Source organism: Nipponia nippon, unplaced genomic scaffold (genome assembly GCF_047370975.1).
Source record: "Nipponia nippon isolate SJK-2023a ecotype South Korea unplaced genomic scaffold, ASM4737097v1 scaffold_14, whole genome shotgun sequence".
NCBI lineage: Eukaryota > Metazoa > Chordata > Aves > Pelecaniformes > Threskiornithidae > Nipponia > Nipponia nippon.
In genome coordinates, this window is record NW_028262330.1 from 2,058,242 (window position 1) to 2,076,153 (window position 17,912).

The 17,912-nt window shown below is 61.5% G+C and overlaps 2 protein-coding genes across 11 annotated transcripts in view; one reads left to right on the top strand and one right to left on the bottom strand.

Moving 5' to 3' along the window:
- The window catches only part of CASKIN2 (CASK interacting protein 2), a 35,478-nt gene extending 22,038 nt beyond the window's left edge, over positions 1-13,440 (top strand). Inside the window, exons 3-21 of the mRNA XM_087750851.1 lie at positions 273-324; positions 2,244-2,341; positions 2,449-2,594; positions 2,730-2,825; positions 3,706-3,836; positions 4,057-4,165; positions 4,308-4,416; positions 4,734-4,828; positions 4,910-5,027; positions 5,272-5,454; positions 5,893-6,014; positions 6,498-6,579; positions 6,691-6,785; positions 7,011-7,121; positions 7,236-7,337; positions 7,576-7,714; positions 8,038-10,212; positions 10,334-10,652; positions 10,908-13,440. Of these exons, the coding sequence (XP_087606977.1) occupies positions 273-324; positions 2,244-2,341; positions 2,449-2,594; positions 2,730-2,825; positions 3,706-3,836; positions 4,057-4,165; positions 4,308-4,416; positions 4,734-4,828; positions 4,910-5,027; positions 5,272-5,454; positions 5,893-6,014; positions 6,498-6,579; positions 6,691-6,785; positions 7,011-7,121; positions 7,236-7,337; positions 7,576-7,714; positions 8,038-10,212; positions 10,334-10,652; positions 10,908-11,004 (4,379 nt within the window). The 3' untranslated portion in view covers positions 11,005-13,440. The remainder of the gene's footprint in view (positions 1-272; positions 325-2,243; positions 2,342-2,448; positions 2,595-2,729; positions 2,826-3,705; positions 3,837-4,056; positions 4,166-4,307; positions 4,417-4,733; positions 4,829-4,909; positions 5,028-5,271; positions 5,455-5,892; positions 6,015-6,497; positions 6,580-6,690; positions 6,786-7,010; positions 7,122-7,235; positions 7,338-7,575; positions 7,715-8,037; positions 10,213-10,333; positions 10,653-10,907) is intronic.
- The window catches only part of TMEM94 (transmembrane protein 94), a 45,739-nt gene continuing 40,368 nt past the window's right edge, over positions 12,542-17,912 (bottom strand). For 5 of the 10 annotated variants that reach the window (XM_087750854.1, XM_087750852.1, XM_087750853.1 and 2 more), the window contains 2 exons: positions 17,738-17,908; positions 14,106-16,890 (listed from right to left, as the gene is read on the bottom strand). In XM_087750854.1, the coding sequence (XP_087606980.1) occupies positions 16,818-16,890; positions 17,738-17,908 (244 nt within the window). In that variant the 3' untranslated portion in view covers positions 14,106-16,817. Of the gene's footprint in view, positions 12,679-14,105; positions 16,891-17,737; positions 17,909-17,912 lie in introns of those variants that run through there. The other 5 variants (XM_087750859.1, XM_087750856.1, XM_087750857.1 and 2 more) reach the window with 2 other exon arrangements.

A 17,912-nucleotide genomic window follows, 5' to 3' on the forward strand; every position in this document is an offset into this window, starting at 1 on the left:
CGGGTCCGACCCGTCCCGGGGGCAGACAGAGATGGGGCAGGAGAGACAGAGTGAGGAAAGGGTCTGAGGTTGAGCTGTGCCAGCCCATTGAGGGTTCGTGGAGGTGAACGTGGAGTGAGAGGAGAGGAGAGGCCGCCGGGATGGGCCAGGCGCTGTTCTGCGCGCTGGGAGGTCGGTGTGGCTGCAGGACGGGGTCCGCGCGGGGTCCCGGGGCCGTGTGGGGCGGCGTGGGCTTCGCCTCCTGCCCTGACCTCTGCTTCTTCTCCTTGCAGAGCTCCTGGGATCTGCCAAGCGCCTGAACGTGAACTACCAGGATGCGGACGGGTGAGTGCTCCCCGGGCAGGGTGCTGGGGGCTGCTGCTGCAGCATGGGTGGGCTTGCTCTCCCCAATGTCCAGTCGGTTCTGCAGCTCTGGGTATCGTAAAGCTTTCGGGGGCAGCTGCTGAGCCCTGGAGAACGCAACAGCATCCCGAAGCCAGGGCAGACCCAGCACCTGCCCGGATCTGCGCTGGGGGCTGTGCTCAATCCATCCTGCAAAATCCTTCCTAAAGCTCTTCTGCGTCCCGCTCCGCAGGCTGGGGGTGAAAAGGGACCGCAGCGTGTCCCGCCAGTGCCCCGAGTGCAGGTTAAAGCACGGAGGAGCACCCGGCCAGCCCCAGCGCCTGCGTGTGCTTGTGCCTGTGTTTAATATCCCAGGAGCAAAATCCCTTCGTTTGGGGGGGTTAGAGAAAGAAAAGATGAGGTTGCCAAGTGACCACAGCATATTTGCGTAGCTCATCACTTCCAAAATCCAAGCACTTAACAAGCTGGGTACTGAGAGTTAAAGAAACCGCAAAGGCCCATAAAATAAATAAGCATGTTATTCTTATTGAATTAACTCTGACCCGTGAGTTATTAGCATTGTTTTATGTACTGTTGTTGTACCTAATTTCTACATGTTTTCTTTTTGAGGACTCTGTAGGAGGAGGTGTCCATGATGAGTCCTAACAGGCCGGCGGGGGGTTGAAAATGTGCAGGATGGCCCTGTCTTAAAATAATACTGTGCAGATGGAGCTTAATAGAGAAAAAAAATGTAATAATAGAAGCGATGATCTGATTCTGATAAGGCACAGGGCTTGTGCTCGGGCAGCTCCAGGAGGGCTGCTGATGGGAAGGGGGGTAAAGGGTCCGTTCCTCCCTGGGGCGCAGGGAGGGGATGGTGGGGAGGTGAGACCCTGGCACGGGGACGGCAGCGTGCACCCTCCTGACAGAGCCACGCCGCTGGTGGTGTCCTCAGCATCGCCTCGCTTGTGGCTTGGAGATGATCTGGCGGGCGAGCGTGGGTTTGCGCAGCCGCCTCCAGGGCCGAGCTGGCCCTGCAGGGATCCCCACAGGGTTGGCTTGGGGGGATTTTGTACCCCCTGCGTTCTCACTTTGAGGCAGAGGTTTTGGCGTGGGCTCGGGGCACGGTGGCTGCACTGAAGGAGGGAACAGCGTCCCTCCTGCGATGCCTAGAGACGCTGTGCAGGGATTTGGGGGTGCCCTGGGACTGCGGGTCGGGAGGAGAGCTGTGCCGGCTGGGCTGCATCGCCAGCACGGGGCTGGGACACTGCTGAGTCCGTCAGAGCCCCGGGCCGGCGCTGTCTGGAGCTCCCCGTGCCCCTTGGAGCGGCACACGGGCTAATCCCCGGCAGCGCAGGGACCCTTCACTCGGCCGTGGCCCTTCACGTGACAGCACGGGGGGAGCGCCGGGCAGACGGGCCCCTTTCACAGCCCCGAGACACAGGGCTCTTTCATTACCAGCGGCCTCCCACACTGTGCCGTGGACTCCCGGCATCCCTGCTGGCACGGGGAGGGGGTGGCTGGCGGAGAGGCCAGGAGTAGCCGCAGGGCCGGTGTGTTTGCTGGATGCTGTGAGCAGCGCGGCTTCGGGCTGCCTGGCTGCACCGCGGAGAGGGGAGATGCATCTCTCTCCATCCCACCTGCTTGTCCCCTGCACAGGGCAGGGGCTGAGGGACCCCTCGCCGGGGTCCCAGGGGTGCACAGGGCCCCTGCATCCCTCGCTGAGCCCTGGGGCACAGACAGCACAGAGGGATTTCTCTCTGCTTTGCTGTGGGGAGACTGAGGCGCTGGAAGTGGGGAATCAGGAGAAGCGTAGTCGTGAACAGCAGGTGACCGTCCCTGCCCGCGTCCCCGTGCAGGCAGGGTTGTAGGGACAGCACGGCGGGGGCCGGGGCTGGGCTGAGCCTTGCCTTGTGTCGCAGGTTCTCGGCGCTGCACCACGCGGCCCTGGGCGGCAGCCTGGACCTCATCTTGCTGCTGCTGGAGGCACAGGCCACCGTTGACATCAAGGACAGCAACGGTAAGGGGTCACCCCCCGGCATGGCGCCGTGCCTCCAGCAGCTGGCTCAGCCCTCCGAGCGAGGCCGGGGGCCGCATCCAGCCCTGCTGAGCCCCGTTCCCCCGCAGGGATGCGCCCCCTGCACTATGCGGCCTGGCAGGGGCGCGTGGAGCCAGTGCGGGTGCTGCTGCGTGCCGCCGCCTCCGTCAACATGGCCTCGCTGGACGGGCAGATCCCACTGCACCTCTCCGCGCAGTACGGGCACTACGAGGTGGTAAGTGAGAGCCCACGCGCCCACCCTGGGTCTCTCTGGGGTGTGCGGGTGGGGATGAACCCCATCGTGCCGGGCGGGAGGGAGGCAGGGGCGCAGGATGATGCTGAGCCCCTGTACCACGTTGCTCCCCCGCAGTCGGAGATGCTGCTCCAGCACCAGTCCAACCCCTGCCTCATCAACAAGGCGAAGAAAACCCCCCTGGACCTGGCCTGCGAGTTCGGGCGGCTGAAGGTGAGCGCTGCGGGGCTCTGCCCTGCGCCGGGCGCTTCTCCGGGGGCAGCTCTGGAGCCGGCTGGCTGCTCTGGGAGCAAGGTGCTGGGTCCGGCCACGACCGCTCTCCCTCTGCCACGAACCTTGGAGCCCGGCAGGCAGCACCTGCCTCCTCCCATGGCCAGGCAAGGCTGGATCCTGAACCTGGGAGCTGCAGGTTTTGCTCCTGACCTTGCGGCAGGGCAGCGTCAGGCTGGGAGAGAAGCCAGGAGTCCTCGCTCCCCGTTCCCTGCAGCCTCCCCCCGCCCACCCCAGCTTTGCTCCCATTTAAGCACAGATAGGCTGAGCTGGCTAATCCCCGCAAGCCCTGGGCGCCCGGCCCCGCTCGGCTGCTCAAGGTCCCCGTCATGGCTCGTGGGGACAGGGCTGCCCCGTGCTCTGGGAGACTCCGGCCCAGCCAGCTCCACACCGCTGGGCTGGGCTGGAGCGTGGCCAGCCAGACTGTCCCGTGCCCTACCAGGAAGGGGACCAGGGGGATATTTCCATTTTTGGAGTATCTATAATGTCTGCAGCTATAAAGATGGCAGTAAAAATAACTCCTCTGTGCCTCTGGGCTGCCCTGAGATGCTGAGAGTCGCTCTGGGCTTGGAGAGACTGGAGCTTTTTAGGGCTTGGTCTGAAAAGCCTGATTATGGGAAGACTATTTCTGACTGTGACCTTTTACGGCCCCTCGCAAGTGTGGCCCTGCCAAGCACCGGCCGGCTCCGGCCGAGCCCTGGGGCTGCGGATGGAGGGGAGCGGAGATGGGGAGCAGAGGGACAGCCCCAAGGGTGAGCCCCTTGCTGGGAGGGCGCAGGCGGGGGTGCCTGTACCCCGCTGCTCACCCCTGTGCCCCGTGCAGGTGGCCCAGCTGCTGCTGAACAGCCATCTGTGCGTTGCCCTCCTGGAGGGACAGTCCAAGGATGCCACCGACCCCAACTACACCACCCCGCTGCACTTGGCAGCCAAGAACGGGCACAAGGAGATCATCAGGTAACCCCCCACCAGCCCAGGGCACTGCCCTGTCCCAAAAAACCCGTCATGGCTTCAGTCCAGCTTCCTCCCAAACCCACCTCCCCGCTGCGGGCTTCGGTCCCTCGTCCCCAAAGCCTCAGCGGTGCAAGGGGATGTCCCCTTCCCATCACAAAGCAGCCGATCGGCTGGCCCTGATGTCCGTGTCCTCCCGTTCATGCCTCTCCCTCTGTCCTACCAGGCAGCTGCTGAAGGCCGGGATCGAGATCAACAAGCAGACGAAGACGGGCACAGCTCTGCACGAGGCCGCGCTCTACGGCAAAACAGAGGTGGTGCGGTTGCTGCTGGAGGTGAGCGCAGCAGGGACAGGGCTGCATGGGGGGACAAGCCCCTGGGGCTCGGCCATCACCCCCTTCCCCTCGGTCCCTCCGTCTCCTGCGGGTCCAGCGGCACCTGCGGGGTCTGTCCCTGACCGCGTCCCCTCCCGGGCAGGGCGGCGTTGATGTGAACATCAGGAACACCTACAACCAGACGGCGCTGGACATCGTGAACCAGTTCACCACCTCCCACGCCAGCAAGGACATCAAGCAGCTGCTGAGAGGTGAGGTGGGGCCGGCGCACAGCCGGGCGCTGCCTGGCGCTGTGAGGGGCTTCTTCCCCACGGGACCTGCCGGGGGCTCCCAGTGCTCCTCCTGAACAGCCTAAACCAGCCTGGCTGCGAGCGTCGGCATCCCAGTCCCATCAGGCATGCCCCCATCCTCCGTGCGGGCAATGTCCAGGGATCGAGTCCTTCCTGCAGTATTAACGTTCTCTTCTCTCCTCTCCTCACTCTTGCTTTCTCCCTCTATCTTCCCCGAACTGCTCTCTTTCCCCCTGCGCTCTGGCACCTTCTTTCTTCCCTCCGTCCATTGTCTTCAGAGGCATCAGGAATCCTGAAGGTCCGAGCTTTGAAGGATTTTTGGAACCTCCATGACCCAACTGCTCTCAACATCCGGGCAGGAGACGTCATCACGGTGAGGCTGCTCCCCGCTCCCTGTTCCCCTGCCCCGCCACGGCCCCAGGTACCAACCCCGTCCCTCTCGGCCCCGCGGCAGGTCCTGGAGCAACATCCGGACGGGCGATGGAAGGGGCACATCCACGATGCTCAGAAAGGCACCGATCGGGTCGGGTACTTCCCCCCCTCCATCGCTGAAGTCATCAGCAAGCGAACAGGTCAGTGGCTGTCCTGGGCACGCCGGGGACAGTGTCCTGTGTGAAACCATCCCAGCCTTCCCGACACCTCCTGTAGGACAGGTCCCTGCAGCCCTGGCTAGCTAGGGGGGAAGAGGAGGACTCGGGTGGGCACAGGGGGTTGCACCGTCGGTGGGGTGGCCATCTGGGGGTTGAGGCTCAGATATCCCCCCCACTCTGCCTCCCGCACGAGCTCTGACCGCGCGTGTTTTGTCTTTGAATGCAGGCATGGTTGTCCCCCGCGTGGCACCCGCGCACCAGCGCCAGGGTTCCCCCGGGGCCCTCCCGGCCCCCGCCGGCGGGCCGCAGCACCTCCCCGACGAGTGTCCTCAGCAGGCAGCCCCGAGCGTCCCAGCGGCCCATGGCCACCTCACCCTAACCCGGACGGCCCCGGGCCCTGACAGCTCAGGTCAGGGGTGCAGCTGGGGAGGGAGAGGGGCTGGGGACCGTCCCCTGTCCCCAGCCCTGCCCACGCAGGGGGACACGGGGGGAGACTCTCCTTCCACCTCCCTGTGGGGAAACAGCCAGACAAGAGGGAGCAGGCGCAGGGAAAGGGAGTTTTGGGGAGCCCGTAGAGCAGCCCCTTCCCTCCTCATGTCCTCGGCCAGGCTGTGTCCCTCTGTCCCCTTTGTGCGTCCTTTGCCAGCCCAGATCACCCTGTCTGTGCCGTGCGCACTGGTAGGCGGGAGGGACCGATGCAGTGTCTGTAGCCAGAGGGATCTCGTGGGAGGCTGGTTTTTACTGGCGTCACTGCGTTGGCACGTGGGTCCCCACTGGGGACCTCTGTGCCCTGGGTCAGCCCGGATCCTGGGGCGCTGCTGACGGGCTCCCCGCCTGCCCCAAGCAGCAGGAGACAGGAACAGCGTGGGCAGCGAGGGCAGCATCGGCAGCATCCGCAGTGCCGGCAGCGGCCAGAGCACCGAGGGCACCAACGGGCAGAGCACCAGCATCCTCATCGAGAACGCCAGGGTAGGCGCCAGTCCCCGCTCCCCCTGTGCTGCTCCCCCAGGCCTGCCCGGGGCTGGCTCGGGCTGGAGATGGAGCCCCAACACCTTCCCTGTCACCCCCTGCACCTCCGGGCGAAGGAGGAGCTGCAGGAGCTGAGCATCCCCCACCAAACACCTGGGACTCGGTGGGGAGATGCTCCTGGGGGGTCCCCGGTTGCCCCCACAGCACAGCTGGCCCTTCCGAGCAGGGCTGGAGGCTGTGGTTGGTACCACACAGCATCTCCACTGTGTCCTGTGTCACCAGAGAGGATAAAAAGGGCCCTGGGCCAAATCCTGCCCAGATCTCTTGCGAGGGGCCAGCCCTTCACTAAGTGAAGCTGTGCCTGCCAGCCCAGTGTGGGGACCCCCACCCCACCCCCGGGGATGTGAGGCAGACCCCGGCACCCACCTGGAGGGACAGGGAGGGAGGGAGGGCCCTCCTCCGCTCACTCCTCCTCTCTCCCAGCCGCTGCCCTCCGCCGGCGATGACCTCCAGCAGCACCTCTTGGGATCGGAGCCACACAACGGGCAGTTGACCTCCACGCCAGGTGAGGGATGTCCTAACACCACGGGGCCTTGGGGACAGCGTCCCCCCGGCCCTGGGGGCTGCTCGCTGCCCAAGTGCCCCCGTAACCATTCTCCTTTCTCCTCTCTGCCAGGGCCACAGGGCCACCAGACCCTGGGCAGCTGTCCTGCTGGAGACAGGGTCTTCTCCCACCAGCTCTTGCGGCCTGAGCAGCTCCTCGAGGGGAAGGTAACTGGGCCAACTGGTGACCTGGCGTGCCAGGTGGGAGAGCCACATTTGGGGCTCTCAGCCCAGCTCTTGCTGCACTGGGGACACAGGGGACCTGGTCTTGGGGATGGTGGGGACAGGTGGGTCTTGCCCAAGGAGGTCCTGGCATCTTGCCTGGAGCAGCCAGGTCCTTCCAGCCCCTGCAGCCACCATGACGGGCTGCTCTTTGCCCCGTCCTCTCCCCAGGACGCAGAAGCCATTTACAACTGGCTGAGTGAGTTCCAGCTGGAGTCGTACACCGCCAACTTCCTCAATGCCGGCTACGACGTCCCCACCATCAGCCGCATGACCCCGGAGGTAAGGCGGGTCCTTGCCCCCCGGCCAGCACCCCCAGAGCTGCCGGCAGCGGGTACCCACTGCCCTGCACTCCCCGTGCTGCTGCTAACCACAGCCCCGCTCTGCTCCTGGTAGGATCTGACAGCCATTGGCGTGACCAAACCAGGCCACAGGAAGAAGATCTCCACCGAGATCGGGCAGCTCAGCATCGCCGAGTGGCTGCCCAACTACATCCCGGTGAGTCCCTGGCACCGGGGCTTCGGTCCAGCACCCTCTTTTCCCCAGGTCTTTTCTCAGAGCCACCTTCCCCCAGGACAGGACAGGACGGGGGTCTTTTAAGTCAACGCATGCTGCAACAGCCTGCGTTAATGCAGCCAGAGAGACCCCCGAACCACGGTCTCCTGGCCAGGGGCAGGGAGGGGATGGATGAAGGTGCTGGCTCTCCGTCGATGCTCACGGCAGTGTCTCCGTGCAGGCTGACCTGATGGACTGGCTCAGTGCCATTGGGTTGCCCCAGTACCACAAAAAGCTGGTGAACAATGGCTACGACTCCATCACCATCGTGACGGACCTGACGTGGGAGGATCTGCAAGAGATTGGCATCAACAAGCTGGGTGAGTCCCTGCCACCGTGCTGGGTGGCCCAGGGCAGCCAAGCTTCCCACCCCGGTCCCCACACTCTGTTCTCCCTCGGGCTGGGAGGTGCAGCCATGTCCTGTGCACTCGGAAAGGGCAGTGCGTGGCTGTCCCTGAGGACTCCCCGTGGCAGGCTGGAGCCGGGCTGAGCCAGGTGGACGCCGGCCGTGGGCAGGGTTTGGATAACCTGGAGGCCTTTGCCTCCAGTTGGTGACATGACCACGGCTCTTCTTGGTCAGGAAACAAAGGCCTTGGGGGCCAGAGCTGACCTAATGCCCCTTTCCTGTTGGAACCTTCTGCAGGCCACCAGAAGAAGATCATGTTGGCTGTCAAGAAGCTCAGAGACCTCCGCAAAAGCCTCAACCAAGCAGAAGCAACTCTGGCAAGACGCAAAGTCCCCGGTGCCCTGGACATCGTCACCATTGAGTCTCTGGAGAACGGGGAGTGCCAGTCCCCGCACACCCCCAAAATGACGACCTTCCAGGACAGTGAGCTCAGCTACGAGCTCCAGACGGCCATGTCCAACAGCTGCCACGAGACGCTCGGCATCAAGAGCAGCCAGGGGATGTCACGGAGCCAGGAGAGCATCGGGGTGCGGTCCCGGGGCTCGGGGCACTCGCAGGACAACGTGCTGTCCCGGCACCTCTCCAGCCCCTCGCAGGAGAGCCTGGGCAGCGGGGAGAGCAGCAGCAGCAGCGGGCAGTCCTGCGCGCCACCCCGCAGCAAGGAGAGCCCAGCCAGCCTGCCGGGACGGCCCAGCCCCGAGCCCTACGGGAAGCTCGTCTCCCCCGAGGGGCTGATCAGCTATGCCAACGGCGGCGGGGGCAGCCCTCTCAAGGAGAGGAACCTGCCCGAAGGCACGGATCAGCACGCCCGGCCGGTGGCTCAGAAGGGTGCCGGGACACCAGCGGTCACCCCCTGTACCCCTCCCCAGACCCCCAGCAAGGCGACAGCCCCGTACGTCTTCATGTACCCACACGTCTCCTTGAAATCCCCGACGGTCCCTTCCCTGCTGGGAGCGGAGCAGCCCAAGGCCCTGGCGCACCCATACCCTTCCATCTCCTCCGGACAGAAGAGCAGCCTGCAGACGTCGGCCCAAAAAGCCTTCTCCTACCTGCACAGCCAGTGTGGCCCCGCGGAGCCGCCCACCATGCCGCCCACGGCTGGGGCGGCCCCGGGCGCCTGGCAGGCCGGGGAGCAGCAGCACAACGGGGGTGAAGGCTTCAAGTACAAGAAGCGTTCGCACAGCCTGAACCGCTATGCGCTGTCGGACGGGGAGCATGAGGAGGAGGAGGGGGCACCCACGAGCACCCTGGGCTCCTACGCCACCCTGACGCGGCGACCAGGCCGCAGCCAGATGCCACGGGCCTGTCTGCAGACGGACGCCAAGGTGACCCGCAGCCAGTCCTTTGCCATCCGGGCCAAGCGCAAGGGCCCTCCGCCGCCGCCTCCCAAGCGCCTCAGCTCTGTCTCCAGTGCCCTCGCTGCCGAGGCAGACGGCGAGCAGCCCCCCAACCCCGAGCGGCAGCCCGCAGCCCCCCCGGACGTGGCTGACGTGGGTGACAGCCCCGGTGATGCCGGCCGCAGCAGGACAGTGAAGAGCCTGGCGGCTGCACTGGAGGGGACGCCGGGGGCGAGTCCGCCCAAGCCCCTCCTGGCCCCGAAACCGCTGCATGCGGCTCAGGACTGTCTCCCCGGGGCAGATGTGAACAATGAGGCCTACGATGGTGGTGACACCAGCAGTGCCACGCTTTCTGACACTGGCAAGGACCCCTTTGAGAGCAGCAAGCCACGGAGACGGACGTTCAGCGAGCCCAGCGCTCCCATGACGGAGGTGGCTGTGCAGGGCGGGCGGGAGGACGCCTGCTCAGACACGGAGGAGGAGGCCAAGCCGGGGGTCTCCTCCTCATCCTCCCAGAACAGCTCCAGCGAGTGCATCCCCTTTGCAGAAGAAGGCAACTTAACCATCAAACAGCGGCCAAAGCCCACCGGGCACCCCAAGGCCGACGCAGCCGTACCGGACACAGAGCCCGGTTCCCAGCCGGCAGAGCCCCCCTGCTCTGCTGGGAAGGAGCCAGCGGCGCCCGCTGCCACCAAGGAGCCGCCTGTGCTGGAGTTCAACCTCACCGAGTCGGACACGGTGAAGCGCCGGCCCCGCTTCAGGGAGCGGGAGCCGCTGCAGGCGGTGCTGAAGGCATTCAGCATGGCGGGGCAGGCTGAGGCGGGGGCCAGCCCTGTGCCCCAGTATGCCCAGGCCCAAGCAGTGAGCATCACGGGCCCTGCCACGCCGGCACCAGCGCCGCGGGCCGGGCTGGCCGGGGATGCCTTTGATGACGACAGCGTGGAGTTCAGGATTGCTGAGATAGAGAAAAGCATCTTGTCGCTGGAGAAGGGGATCAAGAAGGCACCGAGCCCCACCAAAGCCACCAGCCCCGCGGAGCTGCTCAGCACCACCGTGGTGAGGACGCCCGCTCCAGGTACGTGGGCTTGTGGGGGTGTCTCTGAGGCGGCGGTGGGACCTGAGGCTTCCTCCTGGGCTGGTACGGGAGGCGAGGAGGACGTGTGCCACCGTGTGCCACGAGTCCCCTTCCTTTGCAGACGTCCCCGCCAAGCACACCTCCGTGGCGTCCACCAAGCTGGTCTTCTCCGGGCCCAAGACCATCTACCAGCAGGTCCTGCAGCCCTCCCACCACACCGTTGCTCCCTGGACGGCCGCCGAGGCGGTGCCGGATGTGATCGGGTCCCTGGCCGGCCCCGGCTCACTGACGCTGGAGGCGGGCAGCAAGGTGTCGGCGAAGCCTTTGGCAGCTGCCCCGGGGGCCGCCCTGGCCCAGCAGCGGCTGGAGCAGACCAACTCCACCCTGGCCGCCGCGCTGCAAGTGGCGGAGAAGAAGATCACGGTGGAGGAGGCGGAGAGGTGAGGCAGCGCTGGCGGTGAGGGAAACGCTGGGGTTGGGCCCCTCGAGGTGGAACTGGGAAGCCCCCAGTGAGGGCAGGTGAAGGGCTGTGCACGGGCACATGCCTGCGCCGGAGCAGGTCACACATGCTCCAGTCCCGCTGCGTGCTGAGCTGCGGCTGCCGCCGGGAGGGTCGGCTCCAGCCTGGCCAGCCCTACCCCGTCAGCACCTGAAGCCTTTGGGTGGTGTTTTGACTCTCTCCCTTTCCTCCCCAGCCACCCCGGGGCCGTGCACTCGGCCAAGAACATCCTGGAAGACATCAGCAACATGTTCGACGACCTGGCCGACCAGCTGGACGCAATGCTGGACTGAGGCTGGCTCCCTCCTTCCCCTCCCCGCCTCCGGCTGCCCCGCCAGTGCCCCTCCTGATGGGGGGAGAGCGGATCCGGCACCCAGCGGTGCCTCCGGGTCTCTCCAGCCGCCTCCCTCCCCACGCTTTGCACTGTGGCTGGGAACGCAGCCGCCCCTCCTTGCTCGCCCCTGGCTCCATATCACACGTGCCAGCGCGGCCGCGGGCTGGTTTCCGAGGGGGTCAGGCATTTCCCACCGGACTGGCAGCAGGAGGAGAGCCCGGAGGGGCCGCACATGTGGTCCTGGAGGCCACGGAGAAGCCCTCGCTCCCTCGCACAGAGCCGAGGAGCCTCCACAAGGGACCTTTCTCTTTCCCCGCTGCATTGCTGAGTCCTGCCTCTTATTATTTATCCCCTGCCAACAATGTGTCAAAGGAGAGACCTCCCCGGGGAGCCGCCACCGAGCTGGCTGTTTACTGAGCAGATCCCAGCCCTGGCAAGGCCTGACAGCAGCTAACAGAAGACAGGGCTTGTCGCAATTTGGCAGCTCACGGAGCGAGAAGGAACCTTTCTGCTTTATTTCTTGGTTTTTCCAAACGCGTCAGCGTCAGGCAGCGTGTAATCCAAGTGGATCAAAATCCCTCCGGTGGGATCCACGCACCCCTCGAGACGGGGCTGGCACAGCCTGCGAAGCGGCGGATGCTCCGCCACGGCCCTCCGGACACGGAGGCCTACCTGCCCCTTCCCCAGAGCGATGAGGATGGCGATGGCAGCGCCGAAGGCCCGTCTATTTGTCAGTCCGGCTGGAGCGTGCTGCGAAACGGAGGCTGCCCTCTGCCGACACCGTGCCTACGCAAACCCCCACCCCGGTGCTGCCAGGGTGAAGTAGCAGCGTGGTTAGTGCTTTTTTTTTTTTTTTTTTTCCCCCTCCCCTATCCCTTTTTGGGGGAGAAAACGGTCCCTTTTCCCACTCCCCCTCCCTGCGGGGAGCTGCTGGCACAAACTCCGCTGCGAGCGCCGTTAAACAGTAGCAGCGTTTGGGACTCGGCGCGATGCTTCCCCGCGGCGCCCGCGCGCAGCAGGAGCGGTGACCCTGCGTGCACCGGCCGAGTTGGGCTCGGCAGCCGCTACCGCGCGGGCTGCCTGGCTGCGGTCGCAGCCCCGCGGCTGTGGCAGGGGAACAGCAGCGATAGCTCCTCGCATCCAAGCGGGAGGACCGGCTGCATAGCTCACAGACAGATTTCTCTAGTAGGATCTGTTTAGTAGTGCATGTCTAAATATGTCCAAGAGCCCCGAACTTGGCTTGCGCTCGGCGTGCCAAGCAAATGAAAGCATCAGAGCACCAGAAGGGAACCCAGGATTGTACTGAAGTGCCATTTGCTACAAAAATTCCAAACAAAGGGAAAAAAAAAATCCACATATCCCCCGTTTTTAAAAGATCACCAACGCAAAACCAAACTGGAGAGGGAGAAGGTGGCCGAAGAGGCAGTTGCTTCCCAATCCTTTTAGGAGTTTGCGGCCGATTCGGACCGTTCGCAGCCCCTGGTCCCCTGCGCGGGAAGGGGCGCAGCCCTGGAGCGGGGCCCGCCGCGACCGTCCCGAGGGTCTCCGCTCATGAGCAGCGGTCGCGCCGCGGGCCGGGCGGGCAGCAGGCACCTGCCTGGCTTCTCGGCTGAGAAGCGAAGACAGAAAAGCCCTGGAAAAAAAAAAAAATACATTGTTGGCTGGGACTTGAGGTGAGTTTGAGGCAGTTGAGACTTCTCCTGGCTAGTTGGTTGCTCTGATTTATACGTCACGTTGAGTGTATTTAAATGACCGTGTCTGACAGGCAAGTGCTACGTCGTGGACCCGATTGTTTTTAAATAGCTACAACCAGTGGCACTTTATCAAAAGGTTTGCAGAAACCTTTTAAAACTGATTTTTATTCTCACGAGTCAGCCTGGGACAAGCCCAGTTATTTTTTTTTTCCAATGTTGATAAACTGTAAATGTTTTTTTTTAAAGGCCAATGTATATATTTTAAATGTGATTTATTATATATATTTACTAACCAGAACTGCAAGTCTCGTACTCTAGGGTCAGGGCTGGGAGGACGCTGGGGTGGAGCTGTCGCTGTCTGAGCCGCCTGAGGGCAGCACCACGCTGCTCTCGTTGTCAATAAGGGAATGAAACACTTGATTTTGCAGAAGAATGCCTATTTTTTAAGCTCTAGATCTCTATTTTGAAGCTACTGTATGGTGTGTAAGTTATGTACACTGCAACTGGGACTAACTGACCCCGGCTGCACCTGCTCCGTGCAGCAAGACGGTGAGGGGAAAAAATAGCCCGTGTAATCACCAGACTGACAACAGATTTTAAACCATCTGCTCTGTTTGCGTTAATCATGTGCTTTGTTTTCCACTAACATCCATTAAGACTAAATTCTATTAAACAGTGGGGCATATTTTACCCTTTTGATAGTTTTGCCTAGTTGTCTCCTTCATGTCAAATCAGACAAGCTTGTCTCCTGCTCTGTTTGAAGTTCATCGAGGATCAGCTTTACCCTGGCCCCTTGAGTGCTCAAGATCTGGGTTTCCTCAGGTAATCTCCCCTGGTAAGAGTCCCGCTGTCGCCTCCAGTGAGGTTAACGTTCCGTTTGAGTCTCACCACCACGGCAGTAACATGGTGAGAGCGCTGGGGACCAGCGCTGCCTTCCAGTGCCCCGCTGCCCGGCTTTGGGCACGTCTGAAGCCACAGCTACCCCGGGCCAAGCGCTCCTCCAGCCGCCTCGGTGGTCAGAGCGCGGCCGCGGTGACACCAGGTCCTGCTTTGCTCGGAACAAGAAGCCTAGACCTCCTCGTCTTGCCGTGCTGCTTTTTCTCCTTTCATCCAGAGGGCTTCAAACCGTGCCACCAGCCGCGACCGAAGCAGCGCCTGGGAACAACCACGCGTGCTGTGCCTGGGATCCGGGGGACCGCGAGGCAATGGGGCTGTTCCTCTGTAGGAAGAGGCATGCAGAGCTGGACAGATTCGCCCAAAGCTGAGCAGAAAGTGGGAAAAAGTGCCAGGATCGGGTCCCAGGAGCATCCAGCTCTCGGGCTGTGTCCGTACAGCGGGTGAGCCAGGTAACTCGGGCCCCATCACCCGAGCAGCCATACACATTTTTATCTCCTCACTTTGCTGGGTGCAAACTCCCTCCCACTCTCACTGCGTGCGTTAGCCAAGACAATCATTTATTGCCGCTCATACACTGGATGCATGTGGGTCTGGGTTTGGGTTTTTTTTAATACAATTTACAAGCTTTAATACAAATCAAATATTTTTACATACATCCCAAAAAATTTAATATAAAATATACACCATTTAAAAACATCTTGATGTAGGAAATTTCTCTCTGAAGCTGTGCACCCTGACCCTTGGATACCTCAGTGGCCAAGGGAAGGGTGGCATTGGCAAGACCATCCAAAAGGCTCCGTTCATATGCTTGGGCTCCCTCCAAGTCTAGCAGGGGAAGGAGGGTGCAGGAAAATAAACGTTTGTGATCACCCAGAGAAGGAAACCTTGGAGGTGCCTCCTCTGGAGCAGGGACGCCCGGTATCTGCTGCCTTTCGTCACCTACAGCAGGTCGTGGCACAGGGCAGGAGCTAAGGCCTGGGAGGGGAAGGTGGCTCTGCAGGAACAGCAGCGAGCAGCTTGGTGCTGCTGCTGACTCCAGCTCAGCTCGGCCACAGAGGAGACCGTATCCCAGCTGCTAGCAGACCCTGGCCCCAGAAAGAAAAGCTGATTTTCTCAGGTGCCAGGGGTAACAGATCTGGAGCTGGCATTTAGTGAATTAAGTGAGACTGAGAAAGATGCAGCTTGTTCTCTGTGAGCCAGGCAGCTCTGCAGGCCCGAGGAGCGAGGGCAGAGTCAGCCTAGCTGGCAGAGGTGAGCAGAGCCACCCTGCAAGCAGGAGTGGCCTGGTACTGCTGCGTTGCAGGAGAGCAGCCCTGCTTTTCCGCAGTGAGCTGCTGGCTCCCTATCCCATGCAACCCTGCCAGCAGCACGGAATCTAAACATCCACTCTCCAGCCGCAGGAACAGGGCCCAGGCCTCTGACCGCCCCCAGCTGCCCCCCTCCAGCATCCTCCGTCCGTCCCCGGGGCTCAGGGGCTGGCTGTACTCTGCTCTCCTACCAGACGCACAGCAGGGAGAAGGGTATTGCTTAGAGACACGCAGTAGTGTGTGTGCTCTCTGGTTCTGCTGAAATGTTAGGAAGACAAGGTGGAGCAGCAGGGCAGAGCTTGGGGGCTCCCAGCCAGCTCCCCGCCTGCCAGGGAAGGACCAGCAGCCATTTGCTAGTCTCGGGTACCAAAGGGGAAGCAACAGCCATATCGTAGTGTTAATGCTGGGAGCAAAAACAGTGCCAGGATTTACCAGCTTTAGCCAGTTTTTAGAACTAGGAAGGGAGTCAACATCTCCATGAGCTGCAAATATTCTGGTAGCCAAGCCTGTGTGGCCCTTGACTGTCAGCCCACAACAGCACCAGTGTTCCCAGTACAGCTGGGGTCTGTTCAGAGCTCAAGAGCATGTGTGCCACATTGGGGCAAATCCTGGTTTGCAGCAGGCCTCAGGGGAAGGCTTCCTCCAGTCAAATGAAGAAAAGACCTCCAGAAAAGCAGGGAACAGATGTGAGGGCAGCAGCATGGAGGGGAGAGACTTGCAAACACTATCACAGAACGACACGATGAGGGGGTTTCCCTGTGCCTTAGAGACCAAGTACCAGATGCAGCACAACCCCAGGACTGGGAAAGGAGCCCTCCACCAGCTCCGTGTTAGTCCCAGCTGCAAGATGCAGATATCCTGCCTGGAAAGGTATCCCCCTCCCCCCATGGCAGGATAGGCAGGTCTCAGCTTTTATCTCTAGCTATGGCCCTCTCAAGCAGGCGTTTTACTGAAGTAGAACAGCAATTCAAATCACAAAAATGAGGACCGTTATAAACCTCTCTGGGGGGTGTTGAAGCAGATAAGAGCTGGTTCAACAGGGCTGGAGGAAGCTGAGCCATGCTGACTCCTGCAGGCAGGCAGACCTGCCCTCCTGACTCCCTCTGCACCACATCATTAGGGTCAAATACGAACAGCTTTTCTTAAAGCCCTGTCTCATTCCTCTTCTCTTGAAGCACTCAACAGCTGGCATATGGCTACAGCAACAACGCTAGAGGGCAGGCCTGGCACAGCCTGGCCATCGCAGGGGCTTTCCCAGCACCCTGCCAGAGACCCTTCCCAGTGTCCCCTTGGGAATCTGAGCTCCAGTCCTCAGCTGGCACCCAGCGCTCCTGGAGCTGCATGAGAGACGGCTCCTTTGCCCCAGGACACAGGGACAGGGAGGTGGGTGAGGCATGCACACACACATCATCCAGGAGAGCACGCAGAGATGGAAAAACAAAATGGGTTTCAATAGAGATCTCTTGCTTCAGCAGCCCTATGTCTCCCCTGCTGGCCCCAGATTCTCCTGCCAGGTCTAGGAAACCCATCTGCTCGCACAGAGTGAAGGAGTCACTTCATTTCAGCATCACCATGATACTAACAAAAACCTCTAGTAATAAATAAATAAAAGAAGAGCAGCCTGAACAGCCACCAGAGCTTGCAGGCTCCCTTGAAAGTACCCTAGCAGGCTGGGGAGGGGCTGCATACCTGCTAGGGGCTCCTATAGCAGTGCCCTGCCTGGGCCCCCCTGGAAGGTGCTGATGTAGTTTTGCAAGGAGGCTGTCTGGTTTGCATGTGTGAGGGAAAACTCCCTGAGCCTTTGGTGCAGCCACTCTCCCAGCGCAGGATGCAGCTGTGTGGCCCTGGCTCCAGGGAACTCGAGCTGGGAGTGTTTAAAATGGCGAATTCATCCCCAGCTTTGTTTCAAACTGCAACTTCTGCCTCTTTTGGTAACGGACCCGGACCCTGCAGAAGGCAGAAGAAAAAAGAGAGTCAGCATGTGGAGGGATGAAGGCAAGCAAGGCTGCCCCACTGCAATTCCTGAGCTGCACAGCCCCAAGCAGCAGGGAAGCCCCTGGCCCAGGCCTTGTGGCACCTTGGGAGGGCCACTGAATTCAGAGAGCAACCCATGGTCTCAGTCCTACCCCATCCAGCCAAGTCCCATCTCTAGGGCCACCAGACGCAGCACAGAAAGGTCCAGAAATCCTTCTCAGGAACAGAGGCAGCAGCTCTGTCCCCGTCAGGGTTCCCTGTAATCCCCACTGCTTTTCCTCACCAACCCATTTCCTGAATCAATGCTCATTAGCGTTAACTCCCAGCTCCAGCTGCTCCCTGTGCTAGGAAGAACAGCCAGTCACTTTGCCTGCTACTAATTCTTGGCTTCAGCCACTTCCCGTGAAAATGAGTCCCACAGTCCAGGCACTGTGTGAAGACGTATTTCCTCTGCTGTGATTCAATGCCTCTCTGTCCTCATGGGACGAGATGGAGAGAACAGCCCTCTCCAATTCCATACTGGTATTTCATAGACCTTGGCTGTCTCCCTCTCATTGGTTTGAGATAAGGAAATTTTCATCTCCCTTCCTGCTCCCAATCACTGCCACTGCCCTTCTCTGACCCTCTTTCCTCCCCTGCGCTTCCTCTCTGAGAGGTGGAACATGAGCTTGCACACAATAGCCAGGTGATTTACACAATGCAATCATCTTTTCCTTTTTATTCCCCACCCTGTTCCCTGGGCATCATTTTTCTACAGCTCAAGGTCAGGCTGGAGTGAGGCTCCAGCCCTTTCTCCCCATCTTCCCTACTACCCCCATACCTGATTTCATGCAGCTTGACAATCTCATTGATGATAACCACAAGGACCAAGGAAAGAAAACCCAGGAGCCATGAGACCGGGGAGATGGAAACGTGGTTGAAGGTCAATGAAGAATTGAGGTTTTCCCAGAGTTTCAGGTCCAGCACCGTCTGTGCCACTTGCCCCAGCAATCTAA